The sequence below is a fragment of the Echeneis naucrates genome, chromosome 4 (assembly GCF_900963305.1).
Source record: "Echeneis naucrates chromosome 4, fEcheNa1.1, whole genome shotgun sequence".
Classification (NCBI taxonomy): Eukaryota; Metazoa; Chordata; class Actinopteri; order Carangiformes; family Echeneidae; genus Echeneis; species Echeneis naucrates.
Genome location: NC_042514.1, coordinates 9,974,101 through 9,994,295, shown reverse-complemented (window position 1 = coordinate 9,994,295; position 20,195 = coordinate 9,974,101). Strand labels below are relative to the sequence as shown.

General features: G+C 39.0%; 1 protein-coding gene across 7 annotated transcripts in view; it reads left to right on the top strand.

Moving 5' to 3' along the window:
- The window catches only part of lpp (LIM domain containing preferred translocation partner in lipoma), a 137,077-nt gene that overhangs the window by 61,394 nt on the left and 55,488 nt on the right, over positions 1-20,195 (top strand). For all 7 annotated transcript variants that reach the window (XM_029499519.1, XM_029499522.1, XM_029499525.1 and 4 more), the window contains 2 exons: positions 2,050-2,147; positions 6,285-6,407. In XM_029499519.1, coding sequence (XP_029355379.1) covers positions 2,050-2,147; positions 6,285-6,407 — 221 coding nt within the window. The remainder of the gene's footprint in view (positions 1-2,049; positions 2,148-6,284; positions 6,408-20,195) is intronic.

Sequence of the window (20,195 nt, the reverse complement as noted above, 5' to 3'; positions counted from 1 at the left end):
TCTGTAGCTCACAATGTTGAAATTGTGTATTGTATGCACTTTATGGTGCCTTGACTTCCTACAGGCTTCCCACAGATTAAGTCAGTAAATTCATAACTCTCTGAATGTATTTAAAAGGCATACCGACAAATCATTGAGTCACCAGCGAGGGTTTTTTTTTTTTTTTTTTTACTATTTCCTTTATTAAAAAAAAAAAAAACGTTAAAATGCTTACATGCTGAGAGTGTTAATATAAAAATGTCTTTTCATTTAAAAGACTTGTATTAGATGATTCTCTGTGCTGACCCTGAATCAGCAGCAGTTGAGTTCAAAAATCATTTGAGAGAAAATGATTTTGCTCAGAAGGACTGTAGGAAATGGAAAGACTGTGACTATGTTGTACATGCACATTAGCAGCACATTTCAATCCTAAATGACGGGCATGATGACAGATGCAAGGAGAATAAGGTCGAGGGGAAAAATAACCAGAGATCCTTTCAGCAAAGATGCTTAATGACCCTTCTCCAGCTTTCCACAGTTCCACATACAGAAAGAACTCTTAAGACCTTTTCAATAAAACATACATCTCTGAAACATTTAGAACTTGTGTTTCATGAAATGATGAATCCAAAACATCTTTGATGTTCGAGAGAAATGTACATGAAACTTAATGTTTTAATTCTCTGTAAGCCTCAAGTTACAAATGACTTTTATTCTGGTAAAAAGGATCCGTGCTGGAGAAAGAGCAGAGAGAGGAGCAGGGCAGCGCAGCAGCTTGTTGTCGAGCGGCATATTTTATTTCGTCTCCCAGAGGTTCAGGCGAGCTCATACACTGGAGTGTTGGTGGTGGTCACAAGGTTATTATATAAACAATTCACATTTAGACCCTCATGCACCCAGAGGGAATGTTTAATGCAATGCTCATAATTTTTGCAATATTCTAATGCTCAAGATGCAGACATGTGTACAATTTTAACCACACTGCATTATCTCTTCGTCTGCACTTTTTTTCCCTTCCCTCACTGTTTTGTTGACACAGCTGAAAATTATGCTTAATTAATTTGGTCAGATGCCTTGGATAAACTACATTGATGACATCAATTAGATTCTAATGAAAACAGATAAAAGCCATGGAAAGCAAATGGAATTTCTGAACAGAACTCATCAAAGTCTTAGCATTGGAACAAATTCCCATTACATCTCATAAAAGCCTTTAATTTGCAAAGCTCATGTTTGGTTTGGTACTTAGACGTACATGGTCAGATGATTCAGTCTTAAGTCCTGTGCCGAGAGAAGCCAAATCTGAATTTAATTTGGCATGTAACTCCTTATCCTGTCTGAAACATGTGGTTGGATGCAATCCTTGGATTAGCACCGACTTTAGAACTGCAAATTTGGCTTGTTTCTCCTGCTCTGGCAGAATAAACACCTAGTGTAACCCGTTTTTAAGTCAACACTAACATTTTCAATCCCAGGGGAAAAACACACACGCATGCTTACTCCAGATTAGTACTTCTTAGTTAACCAAATTGCTGCAATTATGTGTGTCAGTCCATTGACGTTGGAATGAAGAGGCTCTGTTTCTTTCTCTTGAATACTCAGTTTCACTCATGTAATGACTGAGTCAGCTTTTATATGTATGTGAAATAATTTTTTTCAAGTACCGTTGCACTGCATGATGTCTTCCAATCACATCTATTCATATATTTATACGTAGTAAATTTACTTGCCTTACTCTGTAAATCTACTTTGAAGGCTCATGCATTGTGTGAATGTGTGTGTTTGGTAACTGCCTCACTGAAAGAATTTCACTTTTTTATTTTCAGTGTGTTGTATGTTTCTGTTGATTTTATGATTTTTATGATTTTTCTGCATCTGCAGCATTCCCGATTGAACATGTAAATAGATAAAGAATGACATATTCAAGAACGTTTGTTTGTAAATTTACTAATGTCTGCTCTTTAAGAATTTTGACAGTTTAAATGTAGAGAAAAGGGGAAGTGTTAAATAAGCCGTTTTTTTTTCTGTGTGTTTGTGTGTGGCTTTCTGTATGTGTGTCCATCCCTGCAGACTACCTTCCCCCTCCACCACCTGCTGAGGAGCCAACCGGTTTCCCATCATCCCCTGGTTCCTTCCCCCCACCACCAATGAATTCATATGATTATCAGGTGAGCAGAGGAGGCTATTATTGTCTGAAATCTCCTTTGGTGTCACTAACTCACTGAGAGTCAGCACGGAAAGCAAAGACAGCCTCAAGCCCTACTCTTCAGTTCATGTACCAAGTCCAGTAAAACTGTCTGTGCATATAAGTTAGAGCCAACTGCAAAGATGTGTGGCTTCAGATAGTTTCTGGCTGTGAGCCATCCCAATTTAAGGACCGACACACCTTCTTTACTTCTGAGAGCTCAGATACAGGAAGGATAGAAGGCTGACACCTATTGGTCGAGCTTTGTCACTCTTCTTTGCTTTGCTGGTTAAAATACCCACAGGCATTTGTTCCTCCTGGGATATCTGACTGACACTCTCAGCACTTGACCTCTGCCGTGAAATCTTCTGAGTGCGTCACATTCCTTTGTTCAGTGTAAGCATAGGAAAAAAAAAAATCTTCCCCTCTAGTCCCTCATTAGATCTTAACGGTTCTACCCTAAATTCATGTTTCCTTTGTAAGTTTGTGGATGGTCTTCATGTTCAACTTCAACTGCTTTATCCGTTTCCGGGTCGCGGGGTGCTGGAGCCAATCCCAGCTCATACTGGGGCGAGGATGGGATACCCCCTGGACAGGTCGGCAGTCCATCGCAGGGCCACAGAGAAGAGACAAACATCCACTTGCACTCACACTCAAACCTACGGGCCGTTTAGAGTGTAGACAGTCTGTAATGTAATTTAGTCTCAAAGTCTCACAGTGTGTGTAAATTCAGCACACCTCCCAGACAAATTACACCCATATATCGCAGCACCCATGAATTGTGCTATTTCATTGAAATCTGTTGTATTACATACATTATATACATTTATATGCGTAAATACTTTTCTGGCTCCTGACTATCTTGTTCATAGTTCTTGAGCTGCATTTCATAGTTGACCTGGCCACTCAAAATGATCAATTTTCAAAACAGCTTTAAAGCAGGTCAAATCCATCTAAGGACCTTTATTGTGAGTCTTGATGGCTCCTGGGGTATTTGACATTTTTCTATTATTTAGTAAAAGCTCACAACCAGTTATTCATTTTAATAATGTTTATTAATATTTCTTTTATTTCCATTCGATAATGTTCAGTTCATAAAAACACTTATTTTTCCAAAGTATAAAATGTTCTTTTTCAGTTTGAGAAAATCATCCTACTTATTTGAGTATAGCTTCAAAATTAGATCCTCCAATACAAGCCATTATTTAGTTTCTAGCCTCTGATTCATACCAAAGGAACATTATCTGAATGGTCAGCCCCCAACCAACAGCAAGAACTTTGGCACAAATGATCTGTTCAAAGTCACACTCTGATAAAGTTTGGTTGGGTTTAAATAAAATCAAACTTGGTCAGGTTTATGGAAAGAATATGTTTTGAGTTCAAGGACCTCCAGTCTCATAATCAGAGGCATGTGGTTACAGTTGTAGAGTGATTATGATCCTGGATGTCTATTAGTATAAGTCTATTAGTCTGAAGCAGGATGCAAACTGTGTGTCCCCTGTTACATTCCAGTGTATAGGCTCACCAATCCAATAACAACATAATCCCCAAGATCATCACAACATGACTTCCTCATTTACTCCCGCAAAATCACTCCAGCTACAATAGAGCTTTGTCTCTATGATTGGGCAGTTTCACTGAATCAACCGATGCTACATTGTAGAGCTCACTTCAAAATCAACTGCAACTGTGACGTTTGAAAAGCTCTGATTGTTCCAGGTACCAGGTAACACTACCTACCATAAAAACTGTGTAAGGGCAACACAACGTCAGTCAAAAACCTCATTTCATTCGGTGCATCAGGGTTAGCTAGCTTCACTGTGTAAACTATTTGAACTGTCTACCTCTCATACAAGGAGATAAGTGATTATTATAAAGTCAAGATGCCTCCACTCCTGCCTGCTCATCACCTCACCACAAAAACTCAAGTGATTTTAAATTTTGGAGGGGTGTAGATCATTCATACAGCTTTTAAAAAATATTGTTCCTAATACTTGTCCCATTGGACATCTTGAGTTTGAATCAGATAAAGTCTGACTGTTGTTTCAAGGCAAACTTAAAAAAGGAAATTGAGCATTTCCTTTAACTAAAACAATTAGAAAAAACACAACAACCATGAAAACGAACAGGATTTTAGATTCTGCACCAGTTTCTTTGCATTTTTTTAAGCATTATCTTTTACTTTCATCTTAACAATATATTTAAGGTCTGAAATTAGCCAAAAAAATGTGGAGCTTAATTGATTTATCATAGTGGCTACAGAATCACCCTGAAAATGGAACTCAGTTCCTTAATGCATAGTTGGTGTCTTAACTATCTGTGCTGTAACCAGCGAATAGGCCCTTGACTGTAGGTATGGTTCCAAAAAAGGACCTGATATCAATCAAAATGTCTTGACATCTTCTTCCCTCTGCCTCAGTGGAGGAATTATTATCCATACTGAATGAATAAATCAGCGACTAAATGATATTTCCGCAGAAAAGGGTAGAAATTTTCTCTTGTCTCGTTGCTCTGACTGAGGGAGATGTCTGGATTCTGACACCTTAATACTGAGTGCTTTAGCCGGAGAAAGAAAGACAAAAATGGTTATCTCTCATCAAGGCTGTTGTCCACATAATGAAGCTCTGCACTGCAGAATTTCAGCACATCACAAAGACTGCAGTGTTTCCTTTCATCCTCCTTGTTATCACTGTTAAACAAGTTTGCCTGCTTTCCTTTTGTTGATTTGAGACAAGCCATTAGTGTTTTCCTTTGTTTACCCCTGCCCATGATTGCCTTAGATGTTTTTAAGCAGCAGCTCAGCTCCAAATGGAGGCAAACCCCTTGCCTTTAATAGATTGTGACAGGTAATCCAAACACATAACATTAGAATAAGAAGCAGTCACTGATCCAGCCAACTCAAAAAGCCCCCGCAGGCAATTGCAAGAAGTCTTCTTGCAGTTGCAGCATAGTTCAGAAGACTAAAAATATATCTGTCATTCTGCTGAGAAATTCTCGGGGATTCTGTAGAAAGCCGACTGCCACTAATGGTCAGATCATCTTAACTACTTTCCAGAATTTTGTGAAACAGTTTTGTTTTGTCTTTTGCTCGAAGATTTTGTGTCTTTTCATACGTTGAAGTTGTGCTGAGGTAAAAAAAAAAAAAGATGAATAAATCAGTGAGATCTTAGACAGCTAGAGTGATCCTGTTACTGGCACTTTAAAGTTCCCTCTGATAATAAGTTTCAAGAAATCAGGGCAATTCTTACATCTTTTTACAGAATACTTTTTAAAATATAAAAAAAAAAAGATTTTGACTTTAAAGAATTGATCTTTCTATTTTAAATTTTGGTGGATAAGACTGTGAAGAAGAAGCATGGTGACATAATGGTTAGCGCTGTTGCCCCACAACAAGAAGCTGGGTTTGGCTCCCGGCCTGGGGCCTTTCTCTGCCGAGTGTGAATGTTCTCCCAGTGCCTGCGTGGGTTTCCTCCAGGTACTCCAGTTTCCTCTCACCGTCCAAATACATCATATTTAGGTTCATTGGTGACTCCAAATTGTCTATACGTGTGAGTGGTTGTTGGTCTCTGTCTGTCTCTGTGTGTGTTGGCCCTGTGATGGACTGGTGACCTGTCCAGGGTGTACCCCACCCTCGCCCACTGAGCTGGGTTCGGCTCCAGCACCCCCCACGACCCAGAAACGGATAAGTGGTAGAAGATGAATGAATGAAAAGACTGTAATGAATAATGCATGAAGAATGAGATACTGTAAATCCAAGTGCAGTGAAAAGCAGGAGGTGAAGAGTGCACCTTGCTATGAAAGTTGTCTTTCAGACAATACATCACATCTTATTTCTCACTGTTTCTCTCAAAAGAAAATTCTCTGCTATTGATGTGTGGCTTTCAAAAGGATTGTCTTAGGTCAAGGTGCAACATGAATTTAGAAACAGTAATCCAAGCAATAAGAAGTGTGAAAAAAATATCTTAGAGGCAAAAATTACTCGTCGTTGATGCATATCTGTCTTTAACATTTGAGAACAGCTGGTGAAGATAACCTGGTATTGTACAGATGATTTGTTTTGTTAAGTTTACCCAATTGTTAAGTTCACTGTCCTGCCTCTATTTTTTTTTTTTGTCAACAGATGAAAGGACCAGAAAAGACGCTGGAAGAGAGGCGCTCAAGTCTGGATGCTGAGATCGACTCACTTACCAGTATCCTGGCAGACCTGGAGAGTAGCTCGCCCTACAAGCCAAGGAGTACACAGGTATGACACCACTACAACTTTATACCTGTGCGCACAAAAATACACTGATGTGACCAAAGTCTAATTCAGTAGCCCTGATTACGTCGTTAGGATGTCATCAGTGTTATTTTGGATTTAAATCTCTAACAAAAAGGGGAGACTGTGTTCCAACCTTGTGGATGTTGATGTGACAGGAAGCAGCGGATGAAAGATCATCCCTGTAGTAGCTCAGACAATTAGTGCATAAAATACATTACACTGTTGAAGATTAAGGCAGTGTTCAGTTTTAGCTTTTACAGACTTTTTCTCTCCCAGCTCGAATAAATAAAAATAATTAGTTGAGCTGCATTGGTGTAAAATGAGTCAATATTTCACAAAGAAAGGATTAAAGAAATCATGAATATAACTGTGCGCGACCTTTATATATCTTATGAGCAGAGTTAACTTCTGGTCCTTTGGAGGCAGTCTTAGGTGGGGAACCACGAGACTAAGCTCTCTGACAAATTCAACTGATTTAAAACGTCCTCAAATATTTAAAAAACAATGCAATGCTTATGAATTTCTACTTTAGGTACAGAATTTCAAAATATAATATGGATCACTTGTGTGTTGATTCTTGAAAAGAGCTGTTTGTAATTTTTTTTTGCTATTGCTTCATAGCCAGTGCTAGCATGAAGAGCTGTTTACTTATTAGTCTTGAAGAAACATGTTCAACCGTGTTCAGGAAGAGAACGTGAAAATGGCCCTTTTAAATACAATTTTATGAATGGTGCTAAATTCTCCTGCAGTATTCGTTCATTTGGCCTTTGACTGTTGACTCTTTATTTATACCCGTGTCTTTATATCGTTCCTCTGGCACTTTTCCATAAGGATCTAACTGCTTCTTCTAGCAAATGAGAGGATGCACACAGCTTTTGAGCAAGAGCTGATGGATGAACAGTTGTTGGAGAAATGTTGTATTAGATGAAATTATTTATTGGCCCATATGTTGCATCCTTAAAAAATATTTTGACAAAATGAGTTTTGACCTATATCATTAGTTGATATTAGATGATATTAAGAGTAACTTCAAAAAGTCAAAGCCTTGGGCAGTTCGCTAAATTGTTTGACACACAATAAATGTAGGACAGGCGGATGAAAAAACTCTAACCAATTGTGTTTGGAGTGGGAAGGCTCAGAGGGGCTTTTAACGCCATGCAGATCATGTCTCTAGTGAGATACTCGAGCAATCATGTAATACCTGAAAGGGCGTTCTTTGTGGCGGAGATGTGTCTGATCTGCCATCAATAGAGCACTATACCTAAAGTTAATTACTCTGTGGGCCGTTTACTGTGTTCTTAGCATGTCTGTATGTTCTCTGTTTTATTTCTCAAAGGGTCTATACATACAATTGAAAGCAGGGTTAAGATGATAAATTATTGAAAGATGTTTTCATTTAGCTACAGATGAGGGTCGGTGCCCTTACGAAAGATGCACAGCCAGTGATATACTGCATGTGAAGGTGCTGCAAGTTGCAAAACATATCCATTTGAACAGCCAAGTTTCAAATTATTGTGGAAACAGACACTTAAGAATTTTGGAAAAGCATCATCAGCAGTCTTAAGAAATGTGATATTTTGGGTTATAATGTGCATGAGAAACAAAAAGACTGATGTTTGGGTTAGTTCTGGTTGATGCCTACGTCCTACGGTTTAGTAACTCTTGGTTTTCTGATGGCAGGCAGAAGTGAAAATTATTTCACTGCGCAGGGAGACCATAGTGGATGCATGTTTTTACACTGTGGTTCTCAAATGATTCACGTGAATAAAGTGTAACTGGATAGTTTCTAGTGAAGTTGTGGTTAGGGTAAGTCTTTCTTCCTGGATGCTGACATCACTATATTTGAAAGTTGAAATTTCTCAAGCAAACAGTCTGCAACAGTATGCTGTGATCATGGGCCTCCAGGTGTCTGTACAGGTTCTTCTTTGATAGTCATTGAAGGAAATGCTCAGGGCCTGGTTGACCCTGCTCACCGTTGGCATTCTAAGATCATTGTTTTCATTGTGGAAACCAAAAAAGAAGCAATCAACTCAATGTGACAGCATCAATTTCATTTATTTTATTCTCTTATGTAAATATGCACAAAACTGTATTTATATACATACTGATGCTACCCATTCCCATACGTGGTCTATAAGGACACACACTAACTTTAGGATTTAAAACGTTCAGCTGCTGAAATGCATTTTTCCTGAATAAAATATAGTGTGAGTGCATACCTTTGTTGGGGATAAAAACATGTGCAGTGTATATTAGTGCAGGAGTCTGAAAGCTCTTGTCAACATGACTTAAAAAATTGATGTGCACCTGTACGGCTCTGAGAGAGCCCAGCTTTACGAACGAACAGGTGAACTCTAGTCATACTAACTAATGTATGGTGGTCGTGTTGGTTTTACCTGTCAGGGTCAAAGTGGCTGTGCATTTATTTTTACTGTAACCTGCCACAAGCTTGAGGAAATATGGGTGAGACGCCACACCACCTCAGCGCAGCTGTTCCGTCTCTGCAGAGTACCCACACCATGACATGTTTTAATCATGAAATGTTATGTATCAAACATTTTGTTGACTTAACTATGTTTTCCCACTCAGGTTCCCTAGGCTATCATCATGCCCTTTTGCTTCTCTCTGTGTCTCCTCTAAGATTTTTGCATATGGGAAAGATCTGCTTTCTCTTTAATTGTTGATATTTTCGTATCATGAGCACACACACAATAACAACAACAACAACAACAAACAAATGCACACACGCTGTTATTCGCTTGTTGGCTGAGGCTGATTCTAGCTGATTAACTTAGGTTGACCTTTTCCTCCACCCAGATGTTCTTGTCAGTTTATGCTTGTGTTCTTCCAATACATTATTCTGCAGTGTAACACTGCTCCGTGTGTGTGTAATGCTCCATGTTTCAGGCTGCAGCTTTGGCACAACTTCTGCGCACTAATCTCCCGCTTGTATAAGCAAAGAGTAATGAGCTCTCTTGATTTACAGCATTCTCTGCACAAGCAATTACAGATCCACCTCTCCAAAAATCAATAAACCACCCCACATTCCCCACCATTCAAGCGTCAGGGAGAGGAACAACCTTCTAATGCTGAGTTTAGAATCAACAAGGGGACCTTATGTGTGCTCACTTCCCGAATAAAATTGAAATGGACGTTGTTGCTCATTCAGAAAAAATCTAAGAAGCATTCCTGCAAACATTCAGCCAGCGCTGATGCTTCCCAGACATCACAAAAATTTTGTTTGCTTTATTTGGTATTCTCTGTGGCATAACAGTGGGTAATGAAATGTGATCATTATGTAATTCCCATTTGTTTTCTCTCCACTTCTTAGATGTCATTTGTTATTTGACACAGTTAACTTAGTTTCAGTTACTGTTTGTATGCTTCATCCTGCGACAGCAGAAATTAAGACAAACCTTTTAATTCTTTAGAGTGTGAAAGCTATCTCACATCATTTGTATTTTTTTTATTTATTTTTTTATTTTGTTCAATTCTTATAATGTATGTCAAAAGGCTCATTATGCTGTGTAAAAATCTTTTTAGGTGTTTAATTCAACCTTGACTTTACTGAGTTGTTTTTGTTTTTTTTGTAAAAATCATAATATGCCACATCCACTCATGGGCGATGTCAACATATGTAATATTTAATGAGTTCCAGGAACAGAAAAGAAGACCTTAAACAGCAAATAACGATGTGTATGAACGATACAAAAGTAGTATCAGATGGAGTGTTAAAACTATTGACTTCTGATAATCCTGGGGCTCTTTTTTGAATTATTATTTTTTGAGGGGCTCTGGATATCTGCTCAGGCCTGGTTTACTGATCACTACAAAATTAGATTAAAGTTAAAGTTATGCAGCTTATATCAGCCAACACTATTATATGTTCAAACCTAATATTCAGCAGGAACTTAACTGATACAGTTTCAAAAAGAGGGGAGTAACTAATTGGTCACTGGCTGAACCCCAACATAACCTCCTCCCTGCACTACAGATAGATTGAAATCTCCTAATCAGACTATTTTTGTCATTCATTAAAATTGTGATTTGGTTATTCAAGAAAACACAAGAGCATGTTCATGCTAAATCCCTGTGTGCAACTGCAGCTGCAATCTGAGCCCGGCCAACCCCTCTAATATGCAGCGCAGGCACGTCTAAGCACATCAGATCTGTTGTGGGGGAGTTAACAAGGAGGCCCAGATGAGTGTCAAAATAGTGCACTCATCAAGCAGCAGAGCAAGTTTGGTGGAAGCTACAGAGGCTTCGACCGCCATGACCTCTAATTCACACTGACCTCTTCTATGTTTCTAGTAATCAAATGAATCAGCAGCCCTCCCACTAAGATCCTACAGTATCCAGTGTGTGCTACATTTAATACACAGTGAATACTTTGTCAGGATGGTTTGTATCTTTATGTGCTTAGTTTGTGCCTTCAGGTCACAATTAACAACATGAAAACTGAGTATGACCCTAGAGCAGAAGTCTACCATACCACCCACGACCACTGGATGGTAAAACAGGAAGTATAATTAGACCACAACACGTGAATGTGGGCCAGAGCTTTTAATTCCATACAATCTCTTGCATTAGACTGGTTCAATGCGTTTTTCTCCCCTGGGAGGCTCTAAGGAGGTATCCTGACAGATGCCCAAACCACCTGATCTGGCCCCTCTCAATGGGGAGGAGCAGTGTCTCTGCATGGAGCTCCTACCTGAGCTGCTCACCCTTTCTCTAAGGCTGAACCCGAACGCCCTACAGAGGAAACTCATTTCAGCTGCTTGTATTTGCGACCGTGTTCTTTTGGTCGCTACCCACAGCTTTTGACCATCAGTGTGGGTCGGAACACAAGAGCTCATTCTCATCCCGGCTACTTCAGGCTGCAAACTCTGCTAGTGCAAGCTGGAGGTCACTGGGTGACGATGTCTGCAAATAGCAAAGACGTAATCCTGAAGTAGCTGAACCTGACCCCCTCTGCCACTTGGCGGTGCCGAGAAATTCCCACTCACTCATCTTCCACTGCTGATATTTACTGGTCACCATTTGGACACCTCTGGTTTAGAGTCGCTGGTTAACTTAAACATGCATATCTTTGGACGGTGGGAGGAAAACCACGCAAGGAGAACATGCAAATTATGCATAGAAAGGACCAAGGCCGGGAGCTGAACCTGTGACCTTGTTGTTGTTACTATTATGCCGCCGTGCTGCCTCCAAGAAATTCTGTCCATAAAAATTCTTAACAGACGGGGTGGCCCTGGCAGAGTTCAATTCTAACCAGGAATGAGTGTGACTCACTGTCAGCAATGCAAACTAGACTGTATTTGGGACAAACACTCTCACTATAATCGCAGAGTCAGTCTAATGGACTCTTCTTCTATTTAAGATAATGAAAGTCCCTCTTGATCTGATTCGATATGATTTGATAAAATGTAAGGTGAAATTATAAAGCTCTACTATTCTGACTCATCCACACTTTGAAGAATAATAATGTGCAACATAATACATAAAATATTGAAGGGCTCGTCTCCACAAATGAGAAACTCTTTCCTCCACGCTAGGCTAAACTTGTCCCAAGTTGAAACAAACTGTTAGTGTACTTTTAACTCTGCTAATGTCCATCCTGTGGGATTCAAAGAGCTTCTCAGCTGTCAGGCGGCTGAGTCTGAATGTTTGGGATCAATGCTGTGTGACTGTTCAAGAACCTGTTCAAGCCATGTTTAACCCTGTGGGGTTGTTAATACTTGGGAAATAAACTTTTTCATCTTGACCCACATGTTTTGGAATTGTGATCTAAGATTGATACCTTGAGGTCTGGAGGTTTGCACTTGTCCACTGAATTGCTGATATTTGAAACCTTACCTGGGTCTTAATTTGGGTCAGTTAGGGTCATGCTCTGTTTCAACTGGCCTCATGGCTTGTGTTACAATTTCCAGAATAAAAACTTCAGCACTCCAAAAGGCAGCACTTATTCAACCTTGATGGAAAATTCTGGCCAAATTAGGGCATCAAAATAAGAGCGTTGCTTTTGTTCTTCAATATGTACAGTTTGTCAGCATTCCCTGTGTTACATACTTTAGTTATTTTGAAAAAGTGGACAAAGTCAATGCTGTTAAAACTTATTTTCCCACGCATTCATTTTAGTGAATGACTGCAACTAAAAGAAAGTGAACTCAGAGAACTTGTATGTATGATTTTATATGACAGGAATTTCGGAAAGTAAAAGTTTGTATCCCTTCTGATGAAACATGCTGCATCAATTTGGAAAGTCACAGTTTGTTTTTTCTCCCCTGTATATTTAAAACTTTACATTTACAATAGCGTGTGCACAATGTTTTGTTTAATTTATATTGGACATGATTACTGGCAGCAGCCAGAGCATTGCACACATTGGTCTGTTTGTATTTTTTACGTAGGATCAAATAGCCTCATGTCTGTGTAATAACGTGTCATGTCCACACAAAACACATGAGCATTATTGAAGTCTGCTGACAGTTTAGCTGAAGTGAGCGCTTGAAATGCTGCTGAGATGGATCCTTCCACATCATTGCCCTCAGGAGACCTCACTTCACACTGTGCCAGTCAAGCCATGCCGTGACACTCCTGTCTCTCAACAGCAAGAGCATTGCGGTTGGCGCTTGCTGTCACAACACGGCAAAATGATAGGCTCTCTCTGTTGGCACCCAAGTCTCCCACTGATCACGGCGTCTGCTGAACGATCACAGAGACTGCAGACTCTATACCACCCTGACTGTGTTTCAGCTCCCTTAGAGTGTGATAGGATTGTTGACCTTTCATCCTCATGAGGTGCAAAACTCTGGAGGCATGTCAAGGGACAGCCTCTCCATTTCAGTCTTTTCCACCAACACTACAGGAGAACTACAGGAGTAGTCTGTTTTTGCACATAAGGTGCAAAGAACAAAATGTATGTGGTATATCAATTAACAAGGACCTGCTATGGCCATTCATGTTAAGTATAATTTTATCACAGTATTATTATTGGTAGGCTGTGAACATTTGCTCATATGACAAGATTGTAGATGGCTATATGTTGCTCAGAAATTGATGAAACTGTGATACCAGTGTCATCCGTTAGTTAGATTTAAAGCTATGTGCGGTAGCTAAATGGCTTAGCTCTGCAGAGGTGGGAGTGAGCAGAAACAGAGGCATGGCTATGGGAACAGTCCTGCAGTGTCCTTTCCACAGTGGTGACTTCATTCCAGGAAGTTTGTGTGTGTTCTGTTAGTTTTGGATAAATGCAGGCATGCTGCCTCCCTGATTCCAGGCTGATCTTAAGATAAGCTGCCCAGCTGTTGGGGCATTTCCAAAATGGTGGAGTCTTTTTCTTTTTCTTTCTTTAAATTTGTAAAGTTAGCATCTGTGTTAGCTTCTTTGACCTCGCTCATTGAGAGTTTTTTCATTTACCTTTCTGCAGTTTGATTTTGTGCTCTTTTGGGGTTTTCTGTCAAATTTTTGTGAATGTAATAGCTCAACAATGCTTTACTTGACATGAGTGCACACCCTTATATCCATATTCACTTGGGCTGAACGACGGACTGATTAGATTTTGGATTTTATTTAGGTATTGGGGAATCCTGTTCAATTTATTTTGAGGAAATCTGTACTTGTTCCGACATATTCCATTGAGAGAAAAATAAACTAGGCAATTGATTTATTCCAAAAATGTATATGTATACTTTTATTTCACCTAGCCTGAAGGTTGTGCAGTGAGTATACTGTATCTTGTATAGTGTGTATTTGTGTGCCTTTATTATGTATGCCTGGATTGCTACCCTGCTATAATGTCCTGGAATGTCCTTCAAATACTTAAAATGTCACAACACTAAGACATTTGGTTGAAGCTTTTCTAAGGAGGGATGTATTTGCATCAGTCAGGAACCACTATAGGTTGATGTAGTGACACATTAAATTGCTTTGTTTATGTAACAAATGAAAAGAAATGTGCGGTTTTCCACTGTGGTAATATCGCACATTTTACTCTTCAAAAGTGAGACAGCAGCCTACAACATACCTGAGTATTTATCTGTTTCTGCATTTATCTCATGGAGCTAGCACACTGCATCATGACTCTCTACCACTGTGATTATAGGACTGGGTGATATTTAAGTCTTTCCTCTCTGTTTGTTTTATATCGTGCGATTAGCTTTGATTGCTTTGTTGCTGCATGGTGCAGAGATGTTGCCACAGTGCCAGTGGCGCCCATTGACCTTATGGTCAATCTGGCAGCAGGTTCTGAGTTTTGACAGGGGCAGCCAACTGTGGAGAGAGGAGCATGTCTTCAGGCACGCAGTGTGTTCCGTCAATGTTTGTTAGTCAGATAAACTGCATAGTATCACTCCTTTGTCTTTTATTAGCAGGGTGAATCAATGACAAATTTAGTTTGAGCCAGGATGCTATGTCAGTCAATGTAACCTGCCCCTTTACATCATGAAGTCCCAGTAACAATGCTAAAAGGCTTACCATCAACTGCTGTCACTGAATATTATCCTTCCTCTCAATAACATGGACAAGCTTACACATACACACACACACACACACCCATGCAAAACAGCTTCTGAGAGAACAGTTACAGTTGCCTCCTTTGGGATTGATGATATCGAAACACGATAAGCAATGGACATTTTCAGCCGCTGAGCATTTTACCTCCCGAAGCAGGAGGGGTCACAAGTGCATGAAAAGCTTATTACAGGGATGAATCAGTGTTATGTGGAGAGAGACTGGCCTGTAGTTCTGCAGGAGGTGAATGAAACAATTAGTATCTGCTGTGTGAGAACTACAAAACGCACATTTCCCTCTTTTGTAAAGATAGCCTGCAGAAATGCCACGATTGCTGACTCTCAGGGACTTTTTTTTTCCACACAGTAGCCCAGAAAATGATTTTTTAGTTGCATCAGTGAGTAATACGCCCTACTTTGTATGATGTTGTTACATCATACTTGAAATATTACATCTTTTTTTTTTTTTTAAATGAAACCCAGTTTTTTAGGGGATTACATAACACTGTATTTTGAAACCTGGACTTCATGTTCATCTCCATCGTCGTCAAATCATTTTGATGGTAAAAGTGAGCATGTACTGTACATGTGACTGCTACCTGTCTTGTGTGTTCTCATCTCCCAGCAATTGCAGTGTGTCTGTAATTTGGGTACTGTGCGTCACAAACAGATTTTACCCAGTCATTATAAATAGAGAAAGGAAAAAAAACTATTTTAGACCATTTTTAGGTCTGAAAATAGTGTTTTGAGTTTGTTGTTTGTGCAGAAAGATTGTTGTTTTAAAAGTCCTACTTGGGAAAGGCTTTTGAAATTAGCAGTAACTCCAAATGCTGTGATGCATTGCATTTGAAAATGGTTATACAATTCTCCATGACTCTTGCATCTGTCCCTATCACATAACCATTGAATGAATTTATTCCAGAGCAAAATTCTCTTTATAACATCCAAGAATTTCCCAATTTCTAATCTGTGATTGGCAAAGTAAACTGCATATCTGCAAAAGTTTTCTATCCTTTCATTGTCTGATTCTGAACTACACTTCAGAATCATCATTCACAACAAACCAGATGCACCCATACAGAAAAATATCAAGAAAATATCTGGAATTTTTAACTACATTTCCAGAAAATCTACAAAAGAAATGCAAATGATTGTGATTCTAAACACTACAGTTCAAACATTTCTGAAGAATTATGCATTGAAATCTCTTCTAATTGCCCATGTAGCCTGTCTTATGATGATGATCGTGGCTAGATTTTGCTCCTTAACAACCCTATGTGAAACACATTTGCTTAATATCATGGACTGGCTTGTTTGATTTGCAGACGGTTTGAGATTAACCAGAACGCTTATCGACTTCATTTATTTGGACTGGGTATATTAAAATAAACAATAGGTGATGCTATAAGTTGCGTGCAATTGCACCACTGCAAAAGAAAGGTGTGCAACAATATGACAGTATCAATTAAACCTCAAAACAATGAAAAGAGCTGAGAAAACTTGATTTTGTTTTTGTATTTGATTTTATGCTATTTTGAAGAACATTGCAGTCCCCTTGTTGCTCCATACAAATCAGATTTTTAGAAGATCTGCTGCTGTTTTGAGTCCCCAGTCAAAGTGACAGACAAATTACACACCCAGTTCATGTAAATTTACAATTCCTGATGTTTGGCCTCAACATCAAAAATTCTTTTGATATATAATGTACTCAAAAGAGGACATGACAAATCAGAGCATCCATTAAACATTTACTTGTTAAAGACAAGGTTCCTCATGTAACCAGAGAAAAATTCCCAATATATGTATAACATAGTTTAACTGCACATGGAGAGATAGTTGAAAACAGCTACAGGCTTCGATATGGTCCACACAAAAACCCCGGTTTAATTATATTTAATGCGGTTTATCTATTTTAGGAAGTGAATTGATATCCTCAAATTTACGGCTGAACCAACGCAGTCGAATTGTTAAGTGTGACTGGTGCGCCCGATTGTGCAATGACAAGAGTTTAACAAAGACTAACCGTAAGAGTGAAGGGAAGATTAGTGAATGTCGACTGGGTAAGTGCTGAAATAGACAGATACAAATGGATAGTAGAGCCAACAGTTGAGAGCTTTGTATGAAAAAAGGGCAGGAAAAAAGTTGAGAGAAAAATATCCAAGGTCTAAGATGAGTCTGAAAAGATGCTGAACTTCTTCCTCTTTAGGGGTTTTCCCCAAGCTTGCTTAAAGCCCCCCCCCTCGTGGTTTGAAATGCAAAGTTAACAGTTTTACTCAGCCCCCCAAGGCTTGTATAGTCTCTCCTAATCTTTTTTAATGTGTCAAAAGGCTTTCTTGAGAGTCTCTGTGAAATTTCACACTTAAGTTGTTTGCAAAGTCAGTCTGAATTACAGTGTAGAGTGAGGGTTAACTTTTCCAAAGGGGATGGAGAAAACTTTTTGAAAAGTGCATGTGTTGTGTTTGGATATGGAGGGGGGGGGTGATAGATCCAACACAGTGCACTGAGACTGATGCTATATGCCAGGTCGTGCTTCATGAGGTCAGCCTTACACAATATTGTACAACTCATCTCTGGCTGTAGAATCTAAATTTAGGTGTGTGCGTAAACCAGCCTTGTCATTGTTATTAATGAACCTCTTCCGATGATGAGTAGTGATATAGCATATTATCACATCAAAGTTATAGTTAAAGCGGGTATCAATTAATATGACCTTTAAGAATCCTATTGCAATGATAAAATCAAATCACTGTGATTTAAAAAAAAAAAAAAAAAAAAAAAAGTCTTACTCAAATGAAGTCCCAAAGTGCAAACTGTAAGCTCAACAAAAAGAGTAAAGTTGTGGAGACATATTGCATTTAACTTATCACTATGAACTCTATAACTGTATAGCTTTACAGCACTGTGCTATATTACGAAATTATGTTTCTGCAGTTTTTTTGGGGGGGGGGATGGGTTGTAACTAAATAATTCATTTGTAATAATGGAAAACCTTTAATGTAATATAGTAAGACAGATTTTTCCTAAACTCCCCTGCCTTTAGTTGGGATATTTCCAGTGACTGACTCGTCAAAATAAGGAACTAGTAATACAAAAATGTTGCCCATCCTGTGCTCTCACCCAAGAGTACTCCCTAATCATTACCGCATTATTACTTTATTTTTACATGAAAACTAGTAATCATCTTCAAAATGGGCCTCTGGTTTGCTCTCACATACACACCTTTGTGGCTTTGCAACTCTTTCATGCAAACAAAATCTGCCAAAGATAAATAAATATCTGCCCAAGTGCTCAAAATCGCCTCTTTATTACTTCCTCCTGCTGTATGTGTTTCCAGGACAGCATTTTGCTCTGAAGGTGTAATACCAACGACTTATATTACACTAGAGCTGCAACATATTATCCTTCGTCTTCATTTTCCCACATTGTTCTTATTCAGACTATATATTGTACAGTTTCATGTTTGTCTTTAAGTAAACTTAATTATGGAATACACCTACATATGGACGACTTATGGAAAGAGACTTTAAACTTAACAGCCACATAAACATATTGCCTCCCTCATTAATATGAGTGATACAGGTCTGAGGCACACAGCAGTTATAAGAGAGGTTATTAATATTAATATTAATATGAAAATTTTTACCACTACAACGCAGACATTCTGGTTCTGATTGTATGCATTTGATTAGTTTCATCACCCTCAGAAAGGGACGAATCCATTCTTGTAATTTTGCGGAAAATACACCATGACAGTGTAATTATTTCAAGGGGACCAATTTGCATTTCCAGTGCTCTGCTAAGTAAATGTTACTGTAGGTTCTAGGGCCTTAAAGATAAATTGCTAATCTAGAGTATTTAAAACCCATGAAACATTTAAATTAAGTAATTTCACTTCCTAAAGGGCATAGTGGAGATTTTTTCGCACATATGCAGACAGACACACTTTTTAAAATAAACATCAGCCCTAATCACTGAGACAGAAATCTGAGTGAGAGCGGAAAATATTTTCTCGAGCTTTTAATGGTTCCTTAGGGGCTCCCCTCTGACTTAGATTAGATGGGATTTAGACAAAGTTGATGCGTGCACCTCTTCTACCAAAACTTGGATTTCTTTTTATCTAAAGACATTATTAGGATCACAGACTAACATTTTTACTGTGTGCTGAATCCCTAATAAAATTACAGCATAAGTGTTTTATTCAGTAAGCAACAGAGCTGTAAACTGCAGCTGTTTGTGACATTTCTCTGCTCCGGTCTTTGATCAACTTTTAAGGGAAATCGATTGGAATTGTTGCTCTGCCCCAATTTAGAAGACGTCTCATCAAGCTCAGCTGCAAAGGGTCTAAAGACTACAAGTGTTCATTTTTGTTCCCCTAGTGCTGCAAATTTAGTAATTGACTCTGATTTTTGGCTTCAGGCAATAACCTAATAAGGCCATCCAAGGTTAATGATAGACCCTTTTTAGACTGGCTGAATGTCTGACACCAATATGTAGTGGTGGTGAAAAACAATTATTACTTACATGAGAGACACTCAGGGCAGAAGCCTCTGACATCTGAGTTCCTTGTGTTAATATTCTTTGTGTTGTTACCCACTACAGTTATCCTGTGTTACAAATGTAGCCGTTTGACTTGTGACCAAAATGCCACATTCCCTTAAGATGTCAGAGTCTCAGCAGTGGGTTGTGTTAATTCTTTACAGCAATCTCTTCCCAGGAACGCCAGCATCATAAATCTTGGTGATTAAACATCTTTCACATCCAAGCAGCTAGCGTCAGCACAAGTGTCACATGCCATTGCCAATCTGCTAGCGTGGTGTCCTCTGCAAAACAATTTATCCCTTCTCCTCCTGCTTTATTAGCCATAGGTTATAGGCACCCGTGGACAGTGCAGAGCTTCTGCTGTCGAGGTAGCCTTGTAATTGACTCTGGGAAAGAAGGGTAGCTAATCATTCAAGCATAAACCACACTATCAGGAAATGTCTGATAAATACAACCATTGTATTTCCACCATTCAGCAGGGTTCATGATTTCTCTTCATTCTCTTCCAGTTATAATTCTCCATAGACCTCATTTACCCTTATCAGCCATAACATTAAGACCACCTGCCTAATATTATGTAGCGCCTCATTTTGCTGCCACACCACCCCTGATCTGTTGAGGCATGGATGGACTTCACTAGATCTCTGAAGATGTGCTGTGGTATCTGGTACCAAGACGTTGGCAGCAGATCCTTCCAGTTTTGTAAATGAGTGGTGGTGGG